Here is a 26,045-nt window from a genome sequence, read left to right on the forward strand (position 1 = left end):
TAAATGCGCTCGCCTGGGCAAAACTGCCCGGCTTGAATGCAGCGATCTATACTATAGAAGTTGCCCTAATAATCTAAATTTCCTATTACAATATTATCCTACACATTCCAAGGCAACAGCCTTCGCATTATGCTTTTAGATACACATTCTGAATGTGTTTGAGTGCGGTGAAAACAAAAGATAAAATATAAACTGATATCTCTCAGTGCTGTCTAGGGTTGTTTTAGGTTTTATCGTAAAATGCGGGCAATTCACTCACCGCTCGTTTAGAAAAGACGAGACGCAGTGATTTCGACTACAAAGGCTCTCTTCGGAAAGGGCCTGTGACCGCCGTCACATTATTTGAAGAACGCTGACCGCACTGCTTCACTAGGGAACGACCACACGATTGCGTATGGCGTTGAAGTTAACCCACAGTGAGATTATGAAAACTTTTCGGGACAAGCAGACGTCTGCCCTGCTTGAGTAGCCGATTGAGTTAGACCCATTCTCTCGGCATTTAGGAAAGTTCCCACTACCCAGCCTATTCTGATATCTTCGTGCACACTGCCTCATGGTCGTTAGCGCCCACTTTCAAGCACGCATGAAGCCAATGTAAGTTCATCCCGTTTGTATTATGTGGAATCACCCCGTAAAGTTTACCACAGCTACGAGATTATAGGAATCTCGCACAGCGAAGGCGTCACACCGGCGGTGCGGTCGCTGTCACGGGTTCACTAGCTGGAACAAGTATTTTGGATATAGATTACTCAGGTATCGTTGGTATCTACGAGGAAGGGCTTCACAGGTAGTTTTAAAAAATGTATTATACGTAGCGTGCTTTCAACCAGGGACCTTGGCTAGCTTGCAGTCAAATACGTGGGCAAGCTGCAAATGTTCAGGGCATCAAAACCACATTCAATGCCTTGAAGGCATGCTCCCCCTGCGATATCGTCGAGAGATGCAGGTGCCACCCTGAAGCTTATGTTTTCTCGATTATTTTGCTACTTGTGACATTCGTGATTACAAATACGAGATGTCACTGTGGCACATTATTCAATATAGCATTCAGCTGCTAAATCAGATCTTAGCTACGATCCTCGCAACCTGCCCGTGTTCGAGCATGCGTTTTTCCTTTAATTTGGTCCCGAAAAACATTACCTCATGATTACGATACTCGCAATTCCTAAATTTGACCGTATGGCATTTCACAGCGATCGCCAGAGACCCCCTTCCGCTCATCCAGCATACGCTGCAAACGGCATGCTAGCCGGTCGGGTGGCTTCCGCTTCGCCACAGTCGCGTTCGCGCCGCACTCGCCGCACTAACTTTTCACGAGCGTTGTTATCAAAGGATGCTTGAGACACATGCCATAGAGAAAAAACTTTTAACAAGAGCGGACACTCCCATAGAGCCAAGCCGCCCAATTGACTGTAGCACACCAATCGCATGGTATTAATACCTTCCGGTTTCGGTTTTGGGCGCGCGCGTTTTCAACGCCAGTTGGTACAGGCCGCGCCGGCTCTGCTGATTGGTGCGGCATTTTTTTTTCGCTTCTGCTGAACCACGCGTGGCCTTGGCATGGAATCGTTTCATTATTTCGTAAAAATGATTGCGAGCGACCTTTACAAGACTCCGTCGAATATGTCACGTGCAATTTCATAAAGAAAACGCAAGACGTCTTCTGAAATAATGAAATGTTTATTTTGCTCTGTATAAATGCTCGTTCCGGGCTTCTTCTGCATTCACCCAAAGTTGTGGCACCAGGTAAGCAGCAGTCGTTGCCGTACGAAGCTCCACCGGATGCCGTCAGCTGAAATAAAGTAAATTACAAGCATGTATCCTTTCGATATATTGACCTAACAGGAATATTACGTGCAGAGGTGAAACGTGCGTAAGTGGTGAATGAGCGGCATTACAGATAAAGTCACATTTACGTACATTTGGTAGCAAGGGCTCCTCCCAAACAATGCCATAAAATCTAAAGGAAACATCCGATTTTCAAGCATCCCTCCCCGCCCGGGCATTATTTCCTGCACTTTAATAGCACAAATACACGGGTGACTGCGCGTTTCCAAGCAACTTGCCCTCAGTCGACGCAATGGTACGCCAAGTACACAGAGCTGGCTACAACACAGGCTCAGTCAGACCGTGTTACACGCTCGCAGAATGCCTTCTAGTCGCACTCAAGATAGTTTCGTGGGTGGAAAGCCTGTTTTCAGTCGCTCACAATGCACAAATATCAATTTCTTGAGCTCCTTCGTGTTATCTTTTACGGGTCCTGCCGGCGCAAGCAACACTACCGTGTGATCACTCTCGGCAATTGCTCGTTGCGTTTTCGACAAGCGTGAGTACCGCAATAAGGTATATGTTGTTGCAGGGCCATAAAAAGCGTCACAAACTTGTCGCACTTAAATTCAGTACACGCAAAACTAACTCACTATGGCCAGCTTGCTTTTTTGCTAACAGCTTCTAAACCTAAGGCGCTGCGACCGTGCCTCCAAAGTATCCCAAAAAGTTACCAAATGAATTACAATATTTTTGGGGACAGAGAATGCGTCACGAACTTCTACCAATAAGATTGAGTAGACGCGAAACCAACTGCGCCAGAACGCCGAGCGCGGCTACTGTGCTTGAAAAATATCCCAAAAATGATCGAAATTAGTTACAATAATGTCTGGGGTCAGAGAAAGCGCCAAAACTAGCCCCGGTAAGATTCAGTACATGCGAAACTGCGTCACACGGCCAAGGTGCTATTCGTCACAAAGCCAGGTGCGGTGAGCGTGCCCGAAAACTACCGAAATAAGTTTTAATTATGCTTGGGCTCATAGAAAGCGTCGAAAACATCGCCCAGTACGAGTAAATACCTCAAATTAACTAGGCTTGGACGGCGGGGCTGTTTTTCGATAACTGCGTCACTATATAGGTTCAGTTTTGTGCAGTAAGCCTAATAAGCCTAAATGTGCTTGAAGTGCGTCGCAGACTGTCAAACAAAATTCCTCACCTTGCTGTAGTCCAGTAGTGCAGCGGTGGCGTTTCGAAATGCAGACGGAAAGTAAGAGAACGCCGGGATCCCAAAAAAGGGGCTACATCCGAAAGAGACGGGTCGTCGAGAACGCGAGCTTCACATGCGCAGCCGGCCTCGCTTACTCCTGCGGCTTGTCTGGCGCACGACGCATGCACACGCGTCTGGCGTGCCGCTAGCTTGTTGCTAGGCAACGCAAGAAAAATCAGTCACATAGTATAAGTTCATTTACACGCAGACCTTTTTCACTGAAAGCGGCAAAATATAAAAAAAAAACATAAAATGTTGTCTGTAAGTTTATTTCACATTCTTTTTTTCTGATGCTCGCGTCAACTAACGGATGGAGTTGAAACTAGGCGTGACGTGCTTCCTGTTGCCAGTCTTTGAAGAGTGTCCCCTCTTGTTGAATTTCTTTCTCTGTGAACGTGCTTCCCTCGCCCTCTTTATCCTCGGCGCAAGTGAGCAGCGGCGCTCGCCCCCCGGTGGCAGCGCCGCGATAGCGGAGCGCAGCCCCGACCGTTCACAGGGCGTTCAAGTTTTTTGACCAAGACTACGTACGCAGGCAGATATGCACGCAGACAATTAGCTCTTTACAGAAGTGAACAACTTACGATGTTGCATTTTCGAATGGAGCTATTTGTTTCGGGTTTTTTTCATACTTTCCTGTAATCGTGATCACTGCGCCTGTATGAACGTGGAGTGCAGAAGCATATCGATAGCTGATCTGGAATTGAAAGCACATATTTAGCAATTTCAATTTCTCAAAGCGTGTTTATTTTTTACGCTTACAGAGATAACTAAAAATATACGACGTCTGTCTAAATAAACATCCATCACACATTTTAAAAGGGCAATTACTATTATATTATTATTATTATTTCTTTGTAGCGGGAAGGGGCGCGAAGAACACAAGTTATCAAACTCCAAATTCTCGAACGATCTTTAATATGAGGCTCTTCCTGCTCTGTACCGAGCGAGTACGGTGCCAATATGTCCTCCTCACCCGCCACTCTATGCGGGGTGGGGACAAGGACATCGTCTGGTATACTGCGCGCGCCATGTTAAATCAAAGCATGACTTCACTAAAGCATTCTCAGAAAGAATAATTTGTGACGTATTGTAATTGAAGTTACGTGTTTGTGATTCAATTTATTTGCCTACTACAGGTGTTTTGAATCTATCTATCTATCTATCTATCTATCTATCTATCTATCTATCTATCTATCTATCTATCTATCTATCTATCTATCTATCTATCTATCTATCTATCTATCTATCTATCTATCTATCTATCTATCTATCTATCTATCTATCTATCTATCCTCTTACTCGAACACAGAAACCCAAGTTGTCTTACAACTAGTGCAACTGGGATATTATGGTGAACGTGAATCATTCCATCCCGGCCATCCTAGCTTCGTCGTGGCTATTTCATTCTCGCCATGCCTGACCATGCATGACCAACAAGTACACGGTATCTAACCGCTTGAGTTATTTGGCATGTGCTCGTGACGTGATGCCGTCGTATGTGTCAACGGCTGTTGTGTCGTGCCGTCGTCGTCGTCACACAGCCGTCGTCGTGAATTCGTTTTCATGCCGTCCCCGTGACGCCGTTGTGGTCGTTCTACCATCAAGGGAAGGTTGGACATTGACCCAAATGTAGCAATTGCTACATGGAAAACGCATACAGAATCCTCGAAAGAAAAGCCTCGCAGTTCAAGAAAAATTCGTCCTAGTCAGGGACTCGAACGCCTTGTTTTCCAGCTTCAAAATCCGACGCTCGTCACGCCATCAGTGTCATTGCGTCATCGTTAAGAATTTCTTGTCACACCACCTCGTGGCACCGTCTTTTCGTTCTTTCGCCATCATTCTAGCTTCGTTATCCGACTTTGGTCATGCTATCATCGTCCCACCTTCGTTATCACCAAGTGCTCGTGATGCTCATAACTGAGATAGCGTTATGGTCATTCTATATGTCATCGTTATTCTAGGGTCGGCGTTTGACTGTCGCCGTCATGTCCTTTACGCTCACACAGTGTCCAAAGTGGTCTAATAGCTGGGGCCGCTAGGTATGTTGTGCTCACTGTGGTGATGCCGTCGTAGTCGTTGCACCGTCCTAATTATAGCTTTGTCATCAGACTCTTGTGCCTTCGTCGTCGCACCGTCGTCATGCGTTCGTTGTCAGAACGTCATCGTAATGCGGTTGTAGCACTTCCATCGCCGTCGCTCCAGCTTCATCATGCGACTGTCGTCAGGCTGTTTCAGTGGCACTATCGTTGTCAAAGCGTTGTCGTCATACAGTCGTCGTCACTGACATACCGTCATCCTGACGCCGTTGTGCTTATGCCATCGTCCTCATTCTAACTTGGTCATCCGACACTCGTCATGCTGTTGTCGTAACTCCACAGTCTTCACACAGTCGTCGTCATAATATTTTGTCACGCCGTCCTCGTCACACTGTCATTCGATCATCCTCATCTATTCAAGAAACGACAACCCATTGTCATAATTCCGTCGTTTTCTCGACAATTTTTGTTTTCGTCGTTCTACCGTAATCATGCTGTCATTTATTGGCGATTATGCGCCATTGTCGTGGCAGTGATATCGTAGCTTCTTGTTGGACAGTCGCTCCGATGCCCACGTGTCCTACCGTGGTCGTCATATCGTCGAGCTTAACCATCATCATCATCATTCCTTCGCCCGTTGGTCGGCATACCGTCGTCGTCATACCAATGTCGTCATACGCATGTCGTCCTCCTATTCTATTCATGCCGGCAACGTCACGCTTCCTTGGTTATAACATCGTCATTATTTCCGAATCGACATCTAGTTTTCGTAACGCGGTCGTCATCATACCGCTTTGGCCATTCCCTGGACGTTATTCTGTATTCGTTATTTCATCGTAGTCGTAACGTCGTCCGTACACCGCCACGCTCATTGGCGACTTTGGCAACCAAGTGCCACAGCAGTGTCGAAAGATAACGGAGACAATGTTCGTCGAATATAGCCGAAGCAATGAAATTCTGAGAATGCCAATTGCAGGTATTAAACCAAATTTCAGCAATACGGTATGTCGCTACATTACTTCAGCGCTAAGCACATTACCGTTGACAATCATCTTGCGATGGGTTATGCTGCATTTTCGTTTTATTATAAAGAGTGTCAGGCGGCAGAATCGAAGTTATTTGCTTATCCTGTTTCTTTTGTTCCACAGATTGGACGCAGCTTCTGACCAGCCGTGGTTGCTTAGTGGCTATGATGTTGAGTTGCTAAGCGCAAGGTCGCGGGATCTAATCCTGGCCACGGCGGCCGCATTTCGATGGGGGCCAAATGCGCAAACACCCGTGTAGTTATATTTAAGTGCACGTTAAGGAACCCCAGGTGGTCGAAATTTTCGGAGTCCCCCATGACGGCGTGCCTCATAATCAGAAAGTGGTTTTGGCACGAAAAACCCATAGTTCTTTTTTTTTTGGACGCAGCTCCAACAACTTCGTTTCTGGCATCCTCATTTGCTCGGCACATCGAGAGTCACCATGCGTGGAAGATTTTATATGATTGTGCAATGGAATCCACAGACCATAGCTGGCTTTGATTTCTGCGCATAATTTCTTTAAAGGAAATGATCATTGGTGAAAACTGAATATAGGGTAAATTTCATAACTTAACATATTTCGAAATTTCAAGGTGATAAGCGTAGAGGAGGCACCCAACGCTACTGGTTACGATTTGTTTCAGAAATGATGCGTGCAAAGAAAACACTAAGCAAAATATTTTCAATAATTCGAAACCCTGCTCAGTGGTCTCGGCTTGCGCGCGTGTGTTTGTCGCGCTTTATTTGTAGTGACAAGATTTCATGCATAAGAAAACCCACCATACGTGGCACTAGTCTCAGTATGGAACTCTGCAGGGCAAGATTGGATGTGACTGGGGCGCAGTTCTCCAGTGATTGCCATTGAGTTGAAATTTCGCACCGGACTGTTAATATGACTATATAAGCGCTTGAAACAGTAAACTCGCATGCACAAGAGTCAACGAAAGACGTGTAAAAAACGCGTATGCAGAGACGCATAAGCACGAAGTGAGTGAGTGAAGCAACTTTATTATGAATGCCTGCAGAACGATTAGCCTTCCCCTGCAAGGGAGGCGTCACCGTGATGCGGCCATGACGTCTTCCCGGCGTGTGGCGCCTCTACTCCGGTCGCGGCCGCACTACTCCCTTTGGTCAACCGCGCCTGCCCCTCTTTTGGAGTGGCAGCCTCCCTCCAGTTTCGCTCGGTCGCTGCCTTTCGGTGGCCGCCGAGATCTGTTGGACGGCCTGGGCTTGGGCATCTTGATCGCAGCATCTCGTTGCGGTCACGAGCCGTGGCGGGATCGCTGCTATCGTTGCAGCTTCGTGCGGATTCTTGGCACAGACCCAAGTGATGTGAGCTGCAGTGACTCTTTCCTTTCGGCACACACAACACAGGTCACTTGGACACACGTGCCTCATCAGCACCGGGGTGAATAACGACCCCGTTTGAAGTTGTCGAAATAACACCGCTTCCTTTCGGGTCAAGCCAGGATGAGGTGGCGGCACAGTCATTCTCTTAGTCTTTACCACTTCACAATTTCGTTGTAGGAGGTAATTTCGTCCTTGGTTTCCCACCACCACGACGGGTCGAGCGCAGCAGCAGCGGCACGGTTGGTTAGTCCTCGTGCCGCCGCGTTCGCCGTCTCGTTGTGGTTTGCGTTGCCACGATCCGACACATCGCTGTCCGTGTGGGCCGGAAACCACTTTATCACGACACACCGATTTTCACTCGCGAGATCTGCCGCACGCTACACACGCGCGGCTTCGCCACCCACGCTTGCTCTGGTGTAATTTCACACTACCGTCCTGGAATCACAGAGCACAGTCGTGCACTCGGGGTCGGCGATGGCCAGGGCAATGGCCACCTCCTCGGCTGGATGCGCCCCTCGAGTCCACACACTAGCCGCAATTCTCGTTGCACCGGTCGATGCCCCGACGACTGCAGCGGCGAACGCCTTTCTGTCGTCTAGATACTCTGCCGCGTCCACAAACACGGCACCCCTGCCTTTGACATGGAGATCGATGGGCGCCTTGGCCCTCGCCGCCCGCCGCTCTTTGTGCAAATCAGGGTCCATGTATCTTCGCAGCGGATATGCGCGTAGCCGACTACTAATCGCGTCCGGTACAGGCACTTCTGCATTTTCGGGCCCTCTTTCGTTTGGCCCCAGGCCAAGGTCACGCAGCACTTGTCTGCCCGTTCTTGTTTCCGGTAGCCGCGCGAGCTGAGAGGTCCTCTGAGTCTCGGTGATTTCTTCCAGGGTGCTATGCACTCCCTGGGCCAGAAACATGTTGGTGTTTGTGCAGTCGAGAAGTCCGAGTGCAGCCTTGTACGCTTTGCGTAATTTTTTTAGTTATGCGGTTTAACGTGCCAAAACCACTTTCTGATTATGAGGCACGCCGTCGTGAGAGACTCCGGAAATTTCAACCACCTGGCGCTCTTTAACGTGCACCTAAATCTAAGTACACAGGTTGTACGCTTTGCGTATGTATGAGCGCATTGTTCTTATTTCGCTCGCACTGCCTCCAGTTGTAGAAAACAGCAACGTATGCAATGTGGCTTATAGCGAAGGATTCCACTAGCCGTGTGAGGCTTTTTTCCTTCATGCCTACTGTTCTGCGTGACACCCTCTTGATGAGGCAAACGGCCGTGGTGACTTTGCCCTCGAGACGGTTGACCGTCTCGCCGTTGACTCGTTTGCGCTCAATCATCATCCCCAGCACTCGGATCTTCTCGACATCCGGGATCGTGTGACCGCCGTTCATCTTGATCTTTACTGTCTCTTGCTCTCTCGCAGGTTAGTTGCCTTTCGTAGTCCTAGCTGTTCTTTTCGGACGAATTACCAACAGCTCAGACTTTCCTGGGGAGCTTAGACTTGCTGGGAGGAATCACCAACAGCACAAACTTGCTTGGGGAGCAGACGTGCCCATACCCGTCCAGCTTCTTCTCGATAGCGTCAACCGCCTCTTGCAATGTACTCTCGATGTGACCGTTGCTTCCTGCTGGGACCCATAGCGTTATGTCGTCGGCATAGATGGTGTGTCCAACCCACGCGATTCGCGAAAGCCGCTCAGAGACCCCTGTCATTACAAGGTTGAAAAGTAATGGCGAGATAACCAAGCCCTGGGGAGTCCCGACACTGCCGAGCTTCTTATTTTGCAGCCGCAGGTCACCGGCCATGATCTCGGTGTTCCACTCCGTCCAGAAATCCTTGATGTACGCATATGCTCTCTCGTCCATGCTTAGCCGTGACACCTGGGCCAGGATCGGAGAGTGTCTCACTTTGTCTAAAGCGCACTGCAGGTCCAAACCCAAGATGGCTCGCTTGTCTTTCGTGTTGGTAGTGTCATCGAGGATTTCATTTTTCAGTTGTATCATGGTGTCCGGAGTTCCGAGCTTGTTTCGGAACCCGATGATGGTGTTTGGTTAAAGCGCCGATTCTTCCAGGTACCTCTGCCACCTGTTCATGAGTACATGTTCCAACTTTTCGCCTACACAGGACGTGCCGGAGGTTTTCAATCAGCCGGAGGTTCTCAATGTTGGGTGGCTTGCCCGGCTTGGGAATCAAGATGGTCTTGGCTGCTTTCCACTGGTGGAGTAGTGACCCGTCTCGCCAGTAAGTGTTGAAGTATGCCGTGAGGTTCTAGATGGCCGCTCCGTTAAGATTTTTAGCGCTCTATTCGTAACGCCGTAGGGACCAGCGGCGGACTTGCTGTTGAGATCGTGCAGGACAACCCTTCCTTCCAATACTTCAATGTCTCGATCTAGCCACTCATTTACTTCGCCTAGGTAGTCCGGTGCGTTTCTGTGGGAGTGACCGGCTGGCACTTGTGGTCGAGGCGTTTCTTCACTTCGTCTTCCCCGTGCTCGGTCAGCGCCCTGTGGACGATCTTGGCCAGGTTGTGGTGCTGGTGAGACTTGGTCGGGGTCTTATCCAAAAGATGACTCAGCCTGCTGCACGCCTTGCCGCAGTGCATCTGGCCGTCCGCTGCGTTACAAATCTCATTCCATTGGGGTCATTCCACGCCAAATCAACCAGCGTTTTTTCGACCATCACAGATATAGCTGAAAAAATTTCCACATGTTTGTTAGAGTTCAAAACTCATCCTCCATGTTTATTTTTCCTTGCAAAAGTTCTGTAGAATTTTGACGACACTTTGTTTTTACTGCCAAGCTGAGCTAGACGGCATCAATCAAAATTTTTTCTCAAAGACACACTGTGCGATCCACTCCTTCAAATTGCATTTGTGGCAACCCAAAGATGCGATGTGACTGCAAAAATTGCAAATGTTATAAATATTTGAATACTTAGATTGTTTCTGGCCCTAGCAAAAGCGTGTAAAATTGCAAAGTGTGAGTTTTTTTCTCGGGACGTAGAAAAGCCTGGAAGTCACACATAAAATATACACCGATAGAACAGTTAACATAGTACAGCTGAAAAATATTTAAAGTATCGAAGGTTTAGCCGTTCGCATGGAAAAAAAATTTAAAATTCAATTTTTTTGCAAATATCTCCACATTCAAGGTTAAAAAAGGGGCCTTGGTGATCGGCCTAAAGATATATGCATTACGTCATTAGACAGCCCTACGTGTCTACTATGCATGTGGGAAGTTATAAAGAGGTATTATTTTTAAACGCAAGAAAAGATTTTTTTTATTATCAGTATGTGGATCACCTAAACAGCGTACATATATGAAGCGTAGCCGTCCTGCAAAGACATATTGGCAACAAAGTGAGCCCAAGGAACTATTCAGGAAGGGGCTTGTGGCTTTTTTATTGTATGCAAACCAAGACAGGCGATTTGCAACGCCGTATCTCTGACTTTTTTTCCATTGCTACGAAAATTTTATGTCAACCGCGTTTGAATACATTAGCCTGAACATAGCCGGTATCACTTTCATAGCCGAGCAGGTGCCGGCTGTCGAACAGCTTTAACAGTTCTTTTCTTCGACGAAGACGTGAATGCAACTTTTAGTTGAGAAAGTGACGTCGGCTGAAAATGATATAACGACCTGGTTCCGTTAATGCGCATAGCATTCGCAAACCCGGACAACAGTTCGACCTCCCGCTTAGATATTGCACTCTCCGGCACCCAAATTGGTTTTATATGTAAAAGGCTTTCACGTGCCCACTTGTACAGCTCAAACGGTGTCAAAATCTGCCTTGAGAAAGGCCTTTGTAGGCTTGCCTTGGCAGCCAACCGTTTCAGGTTGCCACCCACCCCATCACATGCACTTTTTCCGTGTGATGTAGCAAAAAAATGCCACGTAGCATCCAAACTAAAATATCCCTTGTGGTAGCACAGGTTTGCAAAATTCTTTCTGTTCTTATACTGGGAAGCAGCCCCATCCGAAAAGTAGTGCACATGTTCTACCAGCGGCATGTCTACTTTAAATTGTTCCATGAGCACCTGCTGAAATGTCGAAACAGCGGCAGTCATATGGTCGAGGCAGTCGGACATCACTACGTACGATTGCACATGTGGTTCATCAGAAGACTTCGTCGAGCGAGAGTAGACTACAATCGGGTGTACTGTTGCTTGAGAGTTGTCCTAGTATATTGACTGTGGGGCGCTCTGAATGAGAACGCTGTAGTTTTCAGAGAAATCCAATAAATATGCCTTCTGCAGGCGTCAGAGCAGTCTTCGAATTGCGTAGGGGCCGAGCTTGGTGCTTGCAGACAAAGTGATGAGATTTTAAGTCGCTTATCATCTCAAGGAGACGGTCCACGAAGTCATTATGGGTAAACAACATTGTTTCCAATCGGCACCGCTCTCCACTAGCCGACTGACGGACAGAAATACTTGCTGCCAAATCCCGGTTCAGTGCAGGAGAGCTCAAAATGAGCGATTTGAGCGATGAATCTCCTGAGCAATTGCTGCATATACCGGTCATACAGCATTCATTCGTTATCTCACACACAGTCATCTGAAGGAGCGAATCGATTGTTTGTAAAATGCCCAAGGACTGCAGCATCAATTTTACATTTTGGTGGTAAATGCAAACACAAACGGAGTGCGTTCCCGGAGCACCGGCAAGTAAACAGAGGCGTGGCCTCAGGTAGGCGAACTTAGAAAAGCCGCACTTCAGCTCTGTGTGACTTTTCTTCCATTCCTCGTGCGCTTCCTTAAGATTCATTATCAGCAATCTTTTTTGCTTGCCTCGGACGACGTCTTTCTTGCCTGGAAGACAAACGGATGTATGTTCATCCTCATAGAACTTTATTATGCTCCATATTGTTCTGTCGTCTAGCGGTCTACTTAACTTTGATGTAGGAGAGCCCAAAAATCCTCCCTGTTGCCTGATTTTCATAGCAATGCGAACTTGACTTTCCGATGCACCAAAGTACTCAGCAACATTTTTTCGGGAGCATGAACGAGGCGCCAATGCCAGAAGAGAAATTTTTTTCGACCGTTTTCTTTCTCGTACGAATCGATCTCTCACGTCTTCAAGAAGCATTTTGTAGTCTTCCGCAAGTGCGGTGGTTGGTGCAATTTCATAGGCTACGCTTTGCACTTGAGCATCTTTACTATCATCATTGGGCAAGGTGCCACCTGCGACAGCCGCTTCTTCCTCATGGCGCTTCCGTTTTCTGCTCGAGGTCCTTCCAGTCCCATCTCGTGGTGCAGCACAGTTTGTTGAGGTGGATGCATTCCCTTCAAATCTAGACTAGCACATTGTTTCACAATCTACCAAGCTCTTATTGGCTGCGTCTAACTGCGCCCGCATTTGGAAACACTTGACTTTACATTGTGGACAGAGTCTTTCACCAGGAACCAGCCCCAAGAGAGACACTGCTGTAGCGAGGCCGAGAGATATGACCCACGGCCCCCGACGGTTTCACCCATGGTCGGAGAAAGGGTCCGAGCACATCTTTGACGCACATAGTGTCCTGAACTTCTTAATATAGACGTAATAATGGTGTGCGCATACTGTGTCTAAACTGTCCTTGTCGCTTTTCGCACGCAATACCAGAAGACTAAGTTCACGTTCATCTAGGCTGCCAGTTCTAATCAGGAAGGTCTTTTTCACTTGTGTCGTCTTATGACAGTCTTTGGGTCCAAGTGAGCGGGGCAAGAGGTGTTCATCTGAAAATAGAAAATAAATTCACCGATTTGAGGGCTAGAAATTATTTATAATGTGTTGCGTGAATGATGCCAGTGCTCTTTCTGCGTTTAATTTATACTTATTTGTAAATATTTATATTTATGAATGTATGAAACATACCTTGCAAATTTGCAGGATTCTCTGGAGAAATTAAGCGGTCGTGAAGTTCCATGTGAAATTGGAGGATGCTTTACCTGGCACACACCAAGCACAAGCCGCATTGCAATGAAGCGTGCGTCTCTTCACAATGAAATGCAGATGATCACACCGTCTGCCTTTCGTCTGCGTTGCAGACGATGCTAGCTTTGTCGTCTGGATCCCAGGCCAGCAAGCCTGGGCCGCGGAGCACCGGAATCAGTGCTCTAACCATCTTGACTCGCGTCAGAAAAACGCCGTTGCTGACACGAAAATTCAAAAAATCGTTTCTTGCATTTAAAAAATAATACCTTTTTATAACTTCTCACATGCATAGTAGACACGTAGGGCTATCTAATGATGTAATGCATATATTTTAGGCCGATCATGAAGGCCCCTTTTTTTACCTTGAATATGGAGCTCTTTGCAAAAAAATGGAACTTTAAAATTTTTTTCCATGCGGACGGCTAAACCTTCGATACTTTAAATAATTTTTAGCTGTACTATGTTAACTGGGCTACCAGCATATATTCTATGTTTGACTTCCAGGTTTTTCTACGTTTCGAGAAAAAAACTCAAACTTTGCAATTTTACACGTTTTAGCTAGGGCCAGAACCAATCGAAGTATTAAAATATTTATAACATTTGCAATTTTTGCAGTCACATCGCATTTTTGGGTTGCCACAAACGCAATTTGAAGGAGTGGATCACACAGTGTGTCTTTGAGAAAAAATGTTGATTGATGCCGTCTAGCTCAGCTTGGCAGGAAAAACAAAGTGTCGTCAAAATTCTACAAAATTTTTGCAAGGAAAAATAAACATTGAGGATGTGTTTTGAACTCTAACAAACATGTGGGAATTTTTCCAGCTATATCTGTGATGGTCGAAAAAACGCTGGTTGATTTGGCGTGGAATGACCCATTGCTGAGTGCATATCACTCTGCTGTGGGACTCGATCTCGCGGTTGAGTTCGGCGGCCTTCTTGCGTAGCTTTCTGTTTGTCCGCTGCGTCTTCCACCTCGACAGGATCGACTGCTTGGCCGCGATGAGATGGGCCAGATGGCTGTCGGCCCAGTGGACACGCTCGTCCGTCTCTACTTCCTTGGTGGGCTTTTCTACCTTTGTTTACCATCTTGGTCGACCACTCCTCTATGTCTGTAATTTGTGTCTGCTCCCCAGGTAACAACCCTCGAAACGCGTACCAATCCTTAAATCTATGTTTCCGAAAGCTTCTCTCGTCTTCGTCGTTGCCACCAAGTGGGATCAGCGACCCCCACATTGTAATGGTCGCTGCCCAATTTGTGGCCCCTGTTTCGCCATTTAAACTCCGCTGTGCCGCCGCCATTACCCCTCACGAAAGTGAGATCGGACGTTGTGTCTCGGGTGATCGAGTTGCCGATCTTGTAGGGTATGCTGGGTCGGTGATTAGATTTAGTCCAAAGTCTGTAGCATCTTGCATTAAAGGGAAGCTGAAATACTTTTCGAAAAAAATGAGTTCCCTGCGGCATTGTACAGTTTTGAGTCCACTCAACATGAATATCTTGTTTAAAAAGAGTGGAAACAAGTGCAAGCGGCTGTTTTTTGCAAGAAAACGCGCACCAGCGCCTCAGGGCATCGCGCGAACGCCGCTGTTGCCCGTGATTGGTCGGGACCGCTGTGACATCATTCATGGGGATCGCCGGTCGGCGCTGCCGTTTCAGAGCGTAGCACGCGGTTCTGTTCTGGCAACACAGCTAAGTTGTAAGCATTATAGAATGTTCTCGGTATCTCGGACAGCTTGTATTTTCGCCGCACATGTTCAAACTTACAGCCTATACAGAAAACACTGGCGGTAACCGCGGCAACGACGATGTTGAGTGTGCCAACAGCGAGAGCGATGTGTGCACCTTCTTGCGTGTTAGAAATCTTAGCTGCTACGTATGTTTTTTCATGTAGTTGCACGTTCCGATGACGGGAGAGGAAACGTGCTAAAGTGTCACTGGGAACATGCTGCTGGAAGAATGCCGAAGCATTAACTTTTCATTAGATTGTATGCACGGGTGCAATTGCGCAATGCGAAGCATCTTGCCGCTGCTTGTCTGAAGTTCCGTGCTTATTTGCGTGTTGATACGCAATCGCTAACATAAGTGCCGCGTTTCAAAGCGCGCACGAACAGTTCCGCGAGGTATAGTGATGCCAGTCGCTCATCATACACATCCAGAGAGGGCCAAGGGGATTATGTGTGCAATATTCATACTATGGTTCGACGACATTACGATTGTGGCTCGATCAAGAATCGGTATGTGTGCTGCATGCAAGTGTTGACATACAGATATTATGCAGTTTTAGCGCCGCCGTATGGTAAACATAGTAACTTTACGGTAACTGAAACCGTACTTCGAATGTCGCTAGGCAAGCTTATACTCCATTTTATACCTCAGGTGCAACGCTGGGGAAGCTACGCAAGAAGTCCGGTCACCAAAATTTATTACTCCCCGCGTTTCTGTCTATGCTTCGAAGCGTGCCAGCGGCATTTGCTCGCGCGAGTATGCACGTGAAGCTGCCGCGACAAGCTGCAATTAAAAAATAACGAAAAGTAAATTGATTTAAAACAACGTTTTAGCAACCCTATAAATACACGGATTGTTTCTATGGGTAAATTCTCTTTTTTTTTTCAGAACTGAGCGCCTCATGGCGAAGGCCGCTCTTCGAGGTGGTGAGGTGTTTCTCTTGTGGGAGAATATAGACGGAACAAGGCCGGGCTTCAGTCGCGCGGATTTAATTGGAATACCGATTGCCCGCATCGTTGTCAAGCTCCGATGATAACCACTGTCGCGGAAATGGTCCGAGCACAGCACAGTTGATTTTGTCGGCACGTAATTATCTCTCCTCACCGCACGGACCCACTGCGCTGCAAGCTTCTTGTCCTTGGGGAACATGTGCATCACCGCATCGTCTAGCCCACTTGTGTTCGCACAGCCGAATGCTGCACAGAACGAGGGCTTGGCTACAGCCCTTGGCAGTAGGCTCTCACGCAGCACAGAAAGGAAGCACAGTTCACAAAAATCGCAAAAGGAAACAAACATCAGCGGCGGCAGATCTCTCGCAGCGTCGCTTAGTAAAGCGCAGGCCGGAAAGAAGCATGCCAGCAAATGCCAGCACACCGGTCCGGCAGCACGGTCCCCGGGATGACGTTACTCTCGGTGGTTCTCGCCTCCGGCTGCCTCCTACCTCGGCGCTCCGGGAAGCGACGGGGGCGTGTCCGCGGGGGGAATTTAGAAAGCGATTTCCGCCCCTTATATTAAAAAAAAGAAGAAAAGAAATTCAGAACCGTAAATTAATAGGTCTGTTCTTCCCAACCCCAGCAATTCATGGAAATTGAAAACCGTTTCAGCTTCCATTTCAGTCCCTGCCCTTTGCCAATGTTTTGGGGTAATCCCAGGCTTGATTCGGCACGTTAAAGTCCCCGCAGATTACCAGCCTGCTGTCGGGCCCCGCGACATTGCACGCTTTGTATAACAGTGCTTTGAATTTCTGCTTTTCGTGTGACGGGCTATTGTACAGCTTTATCAGAAAAATGCTTTCCTTCTGCTTTTTCCCGGTAACCACCTCTACCATACTGTGCTCGATTGTGCTTTTGCTCAACAACTCGTTCTCGACGTACATGATGCCTTTTCTCACCAAGGTGCAAACTCCCCTGCCTTTACTGCCGGCCGCCACCCGGAGGTTTGGCGAACTGGCGTGGGACCGGTAACCGGAGAGCTAGACTTCCTCAATGAGGCTCTCTCGGAACGTGATGATATCTGGCTTTCTTGATACTTGTTCTAAGTGTAGCTAAAGTAGAGCCATTTTCCCAGCAAAACATTTGCAATTAAAATGCCAGACCAGGAGGCCTTTCACTTCTGTTGTGGTTGCGGTGGTTGATGTCCTACCCATGTTTGCTGAAAGTTATCTATTTGCGTCGCCAATTCTGTACTGTCGTAGTCAAATGCTGGCACGTCTGTTGAATTGCTATGAAAGGGTCGGTGATTGTCTTGGTGAACGTCGTGGGAATATATTCTCCAAATCGGTTGAGCCTATCTCTAATGTTGAACTCTTCTCTTGGGTGCCGGACCCACCGCGGCCACGTTCTCTGTCCTCGGGTTCACCGCTACTTCTGGTTCATCCTCGGTCATTGCCATCAACTGTGGCGGTGATAATAACTGCTGTACTTGCTGCTGCTCTAGCTGGACCGCCATCATTCTCTTGATCTCTGCCATTTCCTTATTGATCTTATTGACTGTCGCTTCCAGTTCAGTGTTCTTCTTCCGTAACGCCTCGTTCGCTTCTCTAAGCGCCTTCATTGCCTCACTTTCGTCTTTAAATTTCCTTCCGCCACTTTGCAATGGCTGTGAATGCTGCTTTTACTGCTGCTCTTTCTTGGGTACCCCCGACTTTACTGCGTCTGCCCAGTCGACTCTTTCTTTGGATTGGGATCGGCGGCAGCGGCTCATGTTTCTGTTTCGGCTGTCGCTTTTGTGCCCGCGCGAGCGTGACTCATGACGACCAGCTGTGCCGCTCACTCCTGCTGGCGGAAGCAACGGTGAGAGCTCTCTGGGTGCTAGTTATTGCTGTACGCGCTGTTCCGCCATCTTGCGCTCCCACTGCCTTTTACGTAGGGAGTGGGAGGGCAAGAGCACGTAGGAAGTTTTGTATTTGTTTTGCATTCTCTATAGGTCGTTGGGTGTTGTCCCCCACAGAGCTTGCCTTTAGGGTTACACTCGTGGTTATCGACTGGGTTACTGGCCCCAGAGTCGAAGCACACTTTCATATTGTGGTTAGGACAAACGTCTCTTCTGTGGCCTACTTCGCCGCACTGTTTGCAGACATCGAAATGCTTGCGGTACAGACTGCACCTCTTTAACACAGGGCCGTAACATACATAATTTGGAACCTTTTGGCCTTCAAAAACTACAATTATGGTAATTGTATTGGCAATTTTTTGCGCCCCTCTTGCTAATTGATTTCTTGAGTTAACAACGTTCCGGTCACTCTCCGCCGGATCTTCGATGGGAATGTCTCGAATGACGCCCTTGAACGTACCATATGGTGTGGTTTGGTACGCGACTACATCGCGTATCTTGTCCCCGATGCGGATGGCCTGAATTTTGGCATAGATGTCCCAGTTAACTTGTACCAAGATTCAAAAAAGAAAGCCCAAGAGGGTAGAGAAGTTGTACCGACTGCATAGTGGCGGCAGTCGGGTGTATTTAAAGCCAGTATTTTTTTCATCACGAACTATTCATTATGAAATAGGGTTTATTGCAGCTCGTTCGAGGAATCGCAAGTAGCTCTTGATCACGAGTCCTAGCCCTTCTCATCAGGAGCCCGAGCTCGGGTCTCGCGCTGCAGCGGTGGCAGTCCGCACAGCGCCACATGCATATTACCCACTACAATTGCTCCCGCGGCGAAGAGGAGCCATCCGGCGACCTAAGGTGATGACACGATAAGGGGGACGTGGTACGGCTTCAGGCAGCTGATGTGAACCGTCTCGCGGCCACGGTAGCGGTTGTCCAAAAATGGCGTCACCGGTTCGACTACCTAATTCACAGGCGATGTACACGCGACGATCCGGTATGGACCCTGATATTTCGGTGCAAGCTTTCGGCTAAGGCCTGGAGCTTGCGAGGGCAGCCGGAGCGAGACGTGAGATTCCGCGGCGAAGGACTGTGTGGGCTGATCGTTGTCGCGGTGATCTTTGTTGATTCCTTGGGTATCAGACGGCAATGATCGAGCCAGTTGGTGGCACTCTTCCGCATGGCGAGCAATTTCAGAAAGAGGGGTGAATTCAGAGGCATCCGGATGATATGGTAGTATGGTGTCGAGGGTAGTGGATGGTTCACGTCCATAAAGAAGGAAAAATGGTGAGAAGCCTGTGGTAGCCTGAACGGCGTTATTATATGCCTACGTCACAAAAGGGAGGACATCGTCGCAATTGTAATGATCAGACGCAACATACATGGTGAGCATGTCACCAACAGTGCGCTTGAATCGTTCCGATAGACCGTTAGTCTGTGGATGATATGCTGTAGTGGTGCGGTGAATAGTACAGCACGCGGCGAGTAGCTCATTAATAGCTTCGGACAAGAAGACACGGCATCGGTCGCTGAGCAGTTCTCGCGGTGCGCCTTGCCGCAAGGTTAATGTGGCGACGTCGCGAGGAACAGCCGAAGCAAAAACAACAGTTTCGGAATATCTTGTGAGGTGGTTTACTGTGACAATTATCCAACTATTTCAGTTAGCAGTGCATGGAAGAGGCCCATACAGGTGAATGCCAACCCGATCAAAAGAACGTGCAGGACACGGTAAAGGTTGCAGATTGCCTGTAGTGTGAGAAGATGTCTTGCGTCGCTGACAAGATGCACATGAACGAATCTATTTGCGGGCATAAGAATACCTGCCGCGCCAGTACTACCGCTGGCGGAGCCGCTCGTAGGTTTTCAGGACGCCAGCATGAGCTTGTTGTGGGTGGGCGTGGAAATACGTGCATATATCGGAACGCAAATGGCGAGGGATGACTAGCAGCCATTTGCGACCATCTGGCTGATAGTTTCGGCGGTACAAGATGGCGTCCCGTAACACAAAATGGGTGGCCTGGCGACGAAGGGCTCGAGAGCATGTAGTCGTTGAAGAACTGCTAAGAATGTCAATGACAGGCACAATATACGGATCTTTTCTCTGTTCAGACGGCATATAAGTAACAGCAAGCGTAGAAACCGGGCGCTCTACGGATGAGGGTGGCGTTTAGTCGGATCGCATGGGCGATCGGGAGAGCGCATATGCATCAGAATTTTGACGCCCGGATCGATAGAAGACGCGAATGCCAAATTCTTGGAGCCGAAGAGCCCAGCATTCAAGAAGCCCCGACGGGTATTTCAGGGACGCAAGCCAGCAGAGTGCGTGCTGGTCTGTCACAACGTCGAAGGAATGGCCATACAAGCAAAGGCGATATTTGTGTATGGCCCAAACTATAGCCAAACATTCTTTTTCCGTGACAGAATAATTAAATTCTGCCTTCATGATGGCATGACTCGCATATACAACCACATATTCCGGAAAGCCAGGCTTGCGTTGCGCAAGGCCGGCTCCAAGACCAACGCCGCTGACGTCCGTATGAACTTCGGTCGGTGCACTCGGGTCGTAGTGGCGCAGAAGAGGCGGTGAAGTAAGCAGACGACGCAAAACGGTCAAGGCCTGGTCACATGCCGGAGTCCAATCGCGAAGTTTACCAGGGCCAGCCAGGAGCTTCGTAAGGGGAGTGATCATACATGCAAAATTGCGCACGAAGCGTCGAAAATAAGAGCAAAGACCGACAAAACGTTGGAGCCCTTCCAGTGTAGTCGGCTGCGGAAATTCTGCGACAGCTCGAAGTTTGTCGGGGTCGGGAAGGACGCCGTCTTTGGAAACGACATGGCCAAGTATGGTCAGCTGGCGGGCTCCGAAGCGGCACGTCTTCAAGTTAAGCTGAAGGCCGGCACTTGTAATCCAAGTAAGGACTTCGCCTAGACGAGAGAAGTGAGTGGTGAAATCAGGGGAGAAAACTACCACGTCGTCTAAATAACACAAACGAGTCTTCCATTTGAGGCCTCGCAGAATATTGTCCATGATCATTTCGAATGTCGCAGACGCATTGCAGAGGCCGAATTGAATTACTGTAAACTCATACAGGCCATCAGGCGTAATGAAAGCTGATTTCGAGCGGTCGGATTCATCCACTGGCACTTGCCAATAGCCCGATCGCAAGTCCAAAGAAGAAAAGAATTCGGCACCTTGTAGACAATCCAGGGCGTCATCTATATAGGCTTGCGGCGAATGAAGACGGCAGCGGGTGTAAGCATGACCGTCGCTTCGGCAAGCGATGTGCATCAAAGAGGGACACATACAGCACTGTGAGGACGAAGGTCAGTATCTGAAGCTGGACAGATCCTGCTAACATCATGAATTTGAAAGTCGTTAGGTTGCAAATCGCACAGAACAGAGAACTGAACTGAATGATGGCATGATGGCGGGGTAAAAGATCCCAACCGAGAGTCCCATCGTGGGAGCAGAACGTTAGCACTAAGAAATCAATCGAATACAAAATGTCTCGAATCAGCACCCTGGCAGTGCACATAGCGACTGGCTGAACTTGTTGTGCACTGGCTGTTTAAGGAATGGCACCGAACGCATGATGGTCACGTTCCCTAATGCACGACAAAGCTTCTCACTATTCACGGATACAGCAGCGCCTGTATCGACGAGCACAAGAGATTTGATGCCATCAACAAACACTTCAATACGTTAGCGGTAGAAAAACGAGGACTTTGATGTTCCGACGATGACGCAGTTCGTGCCTCAGGATTTGCGGAAATCTGTTTCCCGCCTTACTAGTACTGGCACTGAGCCTGCGACGCATGGGTGAGAGTGAGCGCCGACGAGGGGAAGGCCAGCGACGAGTACTGTAGAGCTGTGACTGTTGTGCTGGTATGTCATCAGCAGCGTAGAGTTCCGGTGGTCGTCGTTGAGGCACACTGAATGGTCGGAAGCCGGAGCTGGGTGGTACCGGGGTGCCCACGAAGGCCGGAAAGCGCCGGCCGCAGAAGCACGCTACATGTCCCGGGGTACCGGAGGCATAGAATATTGGGCGCTTGTCAGCAGTGCGCCAAGGATTTGTACCCTGCTGCTATGCACTGAAAAAAGGAGCCGCCGGCTGGCGAGGCGAAGGCGCAGGAGGGAACATAGCGGGCGAGGCGCTGAAGGCGGAGGAGAGAGCCCCGGCAGACGGGGCACCCGCACAACGGCTTCAGCATTCGTCAGAGGCGCGGCCACAGGAGCCGGCTGACAGGGAGGTGGAAGAGCTTCGGTCACTTGCTCTTGAGTTACCTGTCGGATAGGAGCCAAATATTGAGAAGGCTTCTCCGTGGTCGGCAAAATCGAGAGCTGTCGTGCGACCTCCTCGCGCACAAATTCTTTTATTTGCACAAGCAAAGTTGTGTGGTTGTCGCCAATAACCAATGCTGCTAACGAATCTTCCGTAGGTGGTGGGCGCCGAGCTAAGATGCGTTGTTTCCGTAGCTCGTCAAAACGATCGTCTATTACGATCGAACGAAGAAGCGCACTCGTTAAGGAGAGTAAGTAGTTGGGTGCGATGAGATGCCGAAAGGTCCGTGGAGCTGGCGCAATCGAAAACGTCTGAAGCGGGTGTCACAGAAGCTGTGGCGTCAACATGTAAACGGACGGTGCCATCGAAAACGTGAAGATATTCAATACACGTGGCAGCGTGCACATGTCCTAAAATCTCATCACGCAGTATGTTCACTGGATGCCGATGAGGATTACATATGGCTATCAAAATGAATTCAGATTTGACAGTGAGCTACGATGGCGAATGGCTGAAATAAATCTGTGCGGTGACCAAGCTTGTCAGAATAAGGTCACTTAAAGGTAGCGACATTCCTCCTCGCCCGGCCTCTCCTTCCCCCGGCCTTCTCGCAGCTGGCTCTTTCTCTCCTAGCTCACCCTCGCAGTTTGGTCGTTCGCTCGGAAACTGCCCATAGAGTTACACGAACGGAGGTATTAAATGTTGTGTGTTTGCGTATGAACTTTTACCGTATTTAAGGCTTGATTATTGTGTGCTGTGCTAGCAACGATGATGGAACGCTATGGAGCTTGCAGAAGCAAATGTTTTTGTGCTTTTTCGGTGCGTAACTGAGCGCTTGTTATGTGGCTTCAAGTTGGCTGCCTGCTTGCAGTTTAGAAGGCTTTTGAGGCTAGTGTGGTGGACAAATTTCTTTTAGTGTCGATTACTAGCAGAAAAATGTGAATTTTTCGTCTCGCCAATAATGTATACGTAATGTGATGCTTATATGCGTGCCAAAGCTTTCTCTGGGTGTTGTTTCCTCCACGGCCATGCATGTACTCGCAGGCAAAAACACTGTCGCGGCTTGCCAGATCAATCCGCTTCGCAAGTTATTTCTATTGCATTGATCAGATTCCTTATTTGACTTTCTAAATACACTTCACCGGCGTAAGTGGGCTGCGATGAACGTGTCGCCGGTACATGCCAAAGGCGATGCGCTAGCGTGTGTGCACGTGTGTACGTGCGTACACCCAATCGACTGCAGTGTGTGCATCTTCATAATTTAATCATCTTAGTACCACGCTGACTGAACGCAAGGCGCGTGACCTATTTGCCTCAATAAAACAAGCGTCATGTAGAAACGTGCGCGTTTAACGCGGAGCATCTCAACTATTCTGGTCATTTCGTCATGACGCTGGCACTTCTTTATGGAGCGAAACTGGTCGTACGCTTTTATGACAAACTGGTGTCGGTGGCTCTCAAGCGCAAACATCACAATGGAATCTGCAATTCATTTCTGAACAAAGCGTATGCAAGGACGAAAGTTACACATAGAAATGGTTTCCATCAATGAGCAGTTTCCCCGTTTGCGCACTTCCAGGTCAATATGAGCCTAGAAACTCATGCAGCACTTTATTCTGCCGAGACGGTGAAGCGGAGAAAGCCTAATCACAACAGTCAAAATAATTTGCGCTAGTAATAACGAGTTTGTCCTCGCAAAATGTATTTGCAGCGCCTAACAAAAGCATGGACTGACAAAGCTATGCGCACTCAGTACTACAACAATAACATGTGTTACGTTTACAGCACGACATATCACAAAACACAGCCTATGCACTCCATAGCTTCATACACCTGTTGATGATAACGTGATCAGGAAAACAAATCTGAACGAGCATCGGGAATAGTACCCGTGCCTTACCCGTGCTTACCCATGCCTGAGCTCCGTAAGCCGTCGACAAGGCAAAAAGGCTCCACGCTTACGCGTTTACACCTTCAGTACTCTGAAAATCAAACCCTAACATAAAACAAAGCAAAACCTCAGTTCTTCAATGACGCGCTTAGCCACGCAACTTAGCCAAAATAGACGAAATTCCTCACGAATACCTCGCCGCGGAAACTCGACGGCCAACTGTCATGATGGTGAGTGCGCCGAGACGCGGAAAAGAAGAAAAAAAAGAGAAAGGGGTGCGGAAAATATCATGTGAGGGCGCTCAACTAATTAGGAGACGCAGACCTTCTCTCCTGCCTCCTCTCGTGCTCCTCACAGCAGCGACGGCGGCAAGATAAAAGCATGTCTCTACTTTAAAGTTTCATTCAGGGACCTTATTTAAACCTTATTAAAGCCCCTTGATAATTTGAAAGTAGCGACACTCTCCTCCTCGCGGCGCTTCCCACCTCGATTCTCCTCGCCCGCCGGCTGCGCACGGCACGCTTTTTCTGCTGTGCTCCCGTGGACGGGCCGCAGTATTCTATCGAGGCTTGGTATTTTGGGCCAGTTGCGCGCCACAGAGGTGGTGAAAGTTTTGAAAAATGCAGATAACAGCATCGATGATGCCGAAGGCAACGTTTATGATAAGGCTGGTTTTTTCTTAAAGCCTTATGAACGAGGTGTAGTGATGTAAAATGAGCTGCGACGGGGGTTGTGCACTCCAGACAATTTGTCTGCCACATGATGAGATTGACACGTGTACTCATCTTTATCGGGCAACCACGTTTCGCCACCTAACAAATGTAAACGCACAGCGTGGGACGCGCCTGCATGTATCCGAAGTTTCTGGATAGTTATCGATGCTTCTATCCGCTGTCTGTTGTCGACGAACCTTATGTTATCTGATTTCATCACCTGACGCGAATGGTGTAGAACTTTGTGGAAGGCACGCGGGTCCGAACGATTAGTCTGGAACGTTCGACGACTGCTCTATAAAAGCCGACGCGCTTGACCCGCTGATCAGATTTTCGACGATCGCCGACTGTGTTCGCCGCTCTCGCTGTGCTTTAAGTGTAGCCTGTTTTGTGGGCACAGGTTCGCCCAATAAAAGCTTATTTTGCCTTTCACAGTATTGCTACTGTGTTTGACGTCACGACAACGTGACATCTGGTGGAGGTGCTTTGCGTTCATGTACCGGACGCCCCCACAAAGCCGTGACCCAAGCCCTCACGCGGAAGACACCAACGTCGCCAAGAACCAGCGAGGTAGCCGCAGGCTGCAAGGACTGCCCCCGGCGCACGGACTTTTGCCTGAGATGACTAGGAAGATGGCCACCAAGTCCACCACAATGGCACCCCCAGCGTCCCCCGTCGTGCTGCAGCAGCCCAGGGAGCCTCCGACATTCCGCGGTTCAACTTTCGAGGACCCGGAAAGCTGGCTTGAGACGTACGAGAGAGTCACTACGTTTAACAACTGGAACAGCGACGACAAATTGCGATATGTCTTCTTAGCACTGGAAGACGCGGCCAGGACGTGGTTCCAGAACCGAGAAGCCACCTTAACGACCTGGGAACTTTTCCGTAGCGGCTTCCAGCAAACATTTACAAGCGTCGTGCGAAAAGAGCGAGCCCAAGCTCTACTGGAGAACAGAGCGCAGCTGCCGAATGAGACGATTGCGATCTTCACTGAGGAAATGAGCCGTCTGTTCCGCCACGCCGACCCAGAAATGTCCGAGGAGAGGAAAGTCCGCCTGCTGATGCGTGGTGTGAAGGAGGAACTTTTTCCCGGAATGGTACGAAGCCCACCGAAGACCGTCGACGAGTTTCTTCGCGAGGCCACCATCATCGAGATGACACTCGAGATGCGAAACCGGCAATTCGACCGCCGCACGAACTCGACAAACTACGCCGGAGTTCAGTCACTGGCCACCGACGACCTACACGGC

General features: G+C 48.7%; 1 protein-coding gene across 1 annotated transcript in view; it reads right to left on the reverse strand.

Annotated features, from left to right (window-relative positions):
• Positions 1-26,045, reverse strand: part of LOC142586095 (uncharacterized) — a 154,320-nt gene that overhangs the window by 58,761 nt on the left and 69,514 nt on the right. Inside the window, exon 3 of the mRNA XM_075697354.1 lies at positions 3,616-3,728. Within this exon, the coding sequence (XP_075553469.1) occupies positions 3,616-3,728 (113 nt within the window). The remainder of the gene's footprint in view (positions 1-3,615; positions 3,729-26,045) is intronic.

Source organism: Dermacentor variabilis, chromosome 6, assembly GCF_050947875.1.
Source record: "Dermacentor variabilis isolate Ectoservices chromosome 6, ASM5094787v1, whole genome shotgun sequence".
Classification (NCBI taxonomy): domain Eukaryota; kingdom Metazoa; phylum Arthropoda; class Arachnida; order Ixodida; family Ixodidae; genus Dermacentor; species Dermacentor variabilis.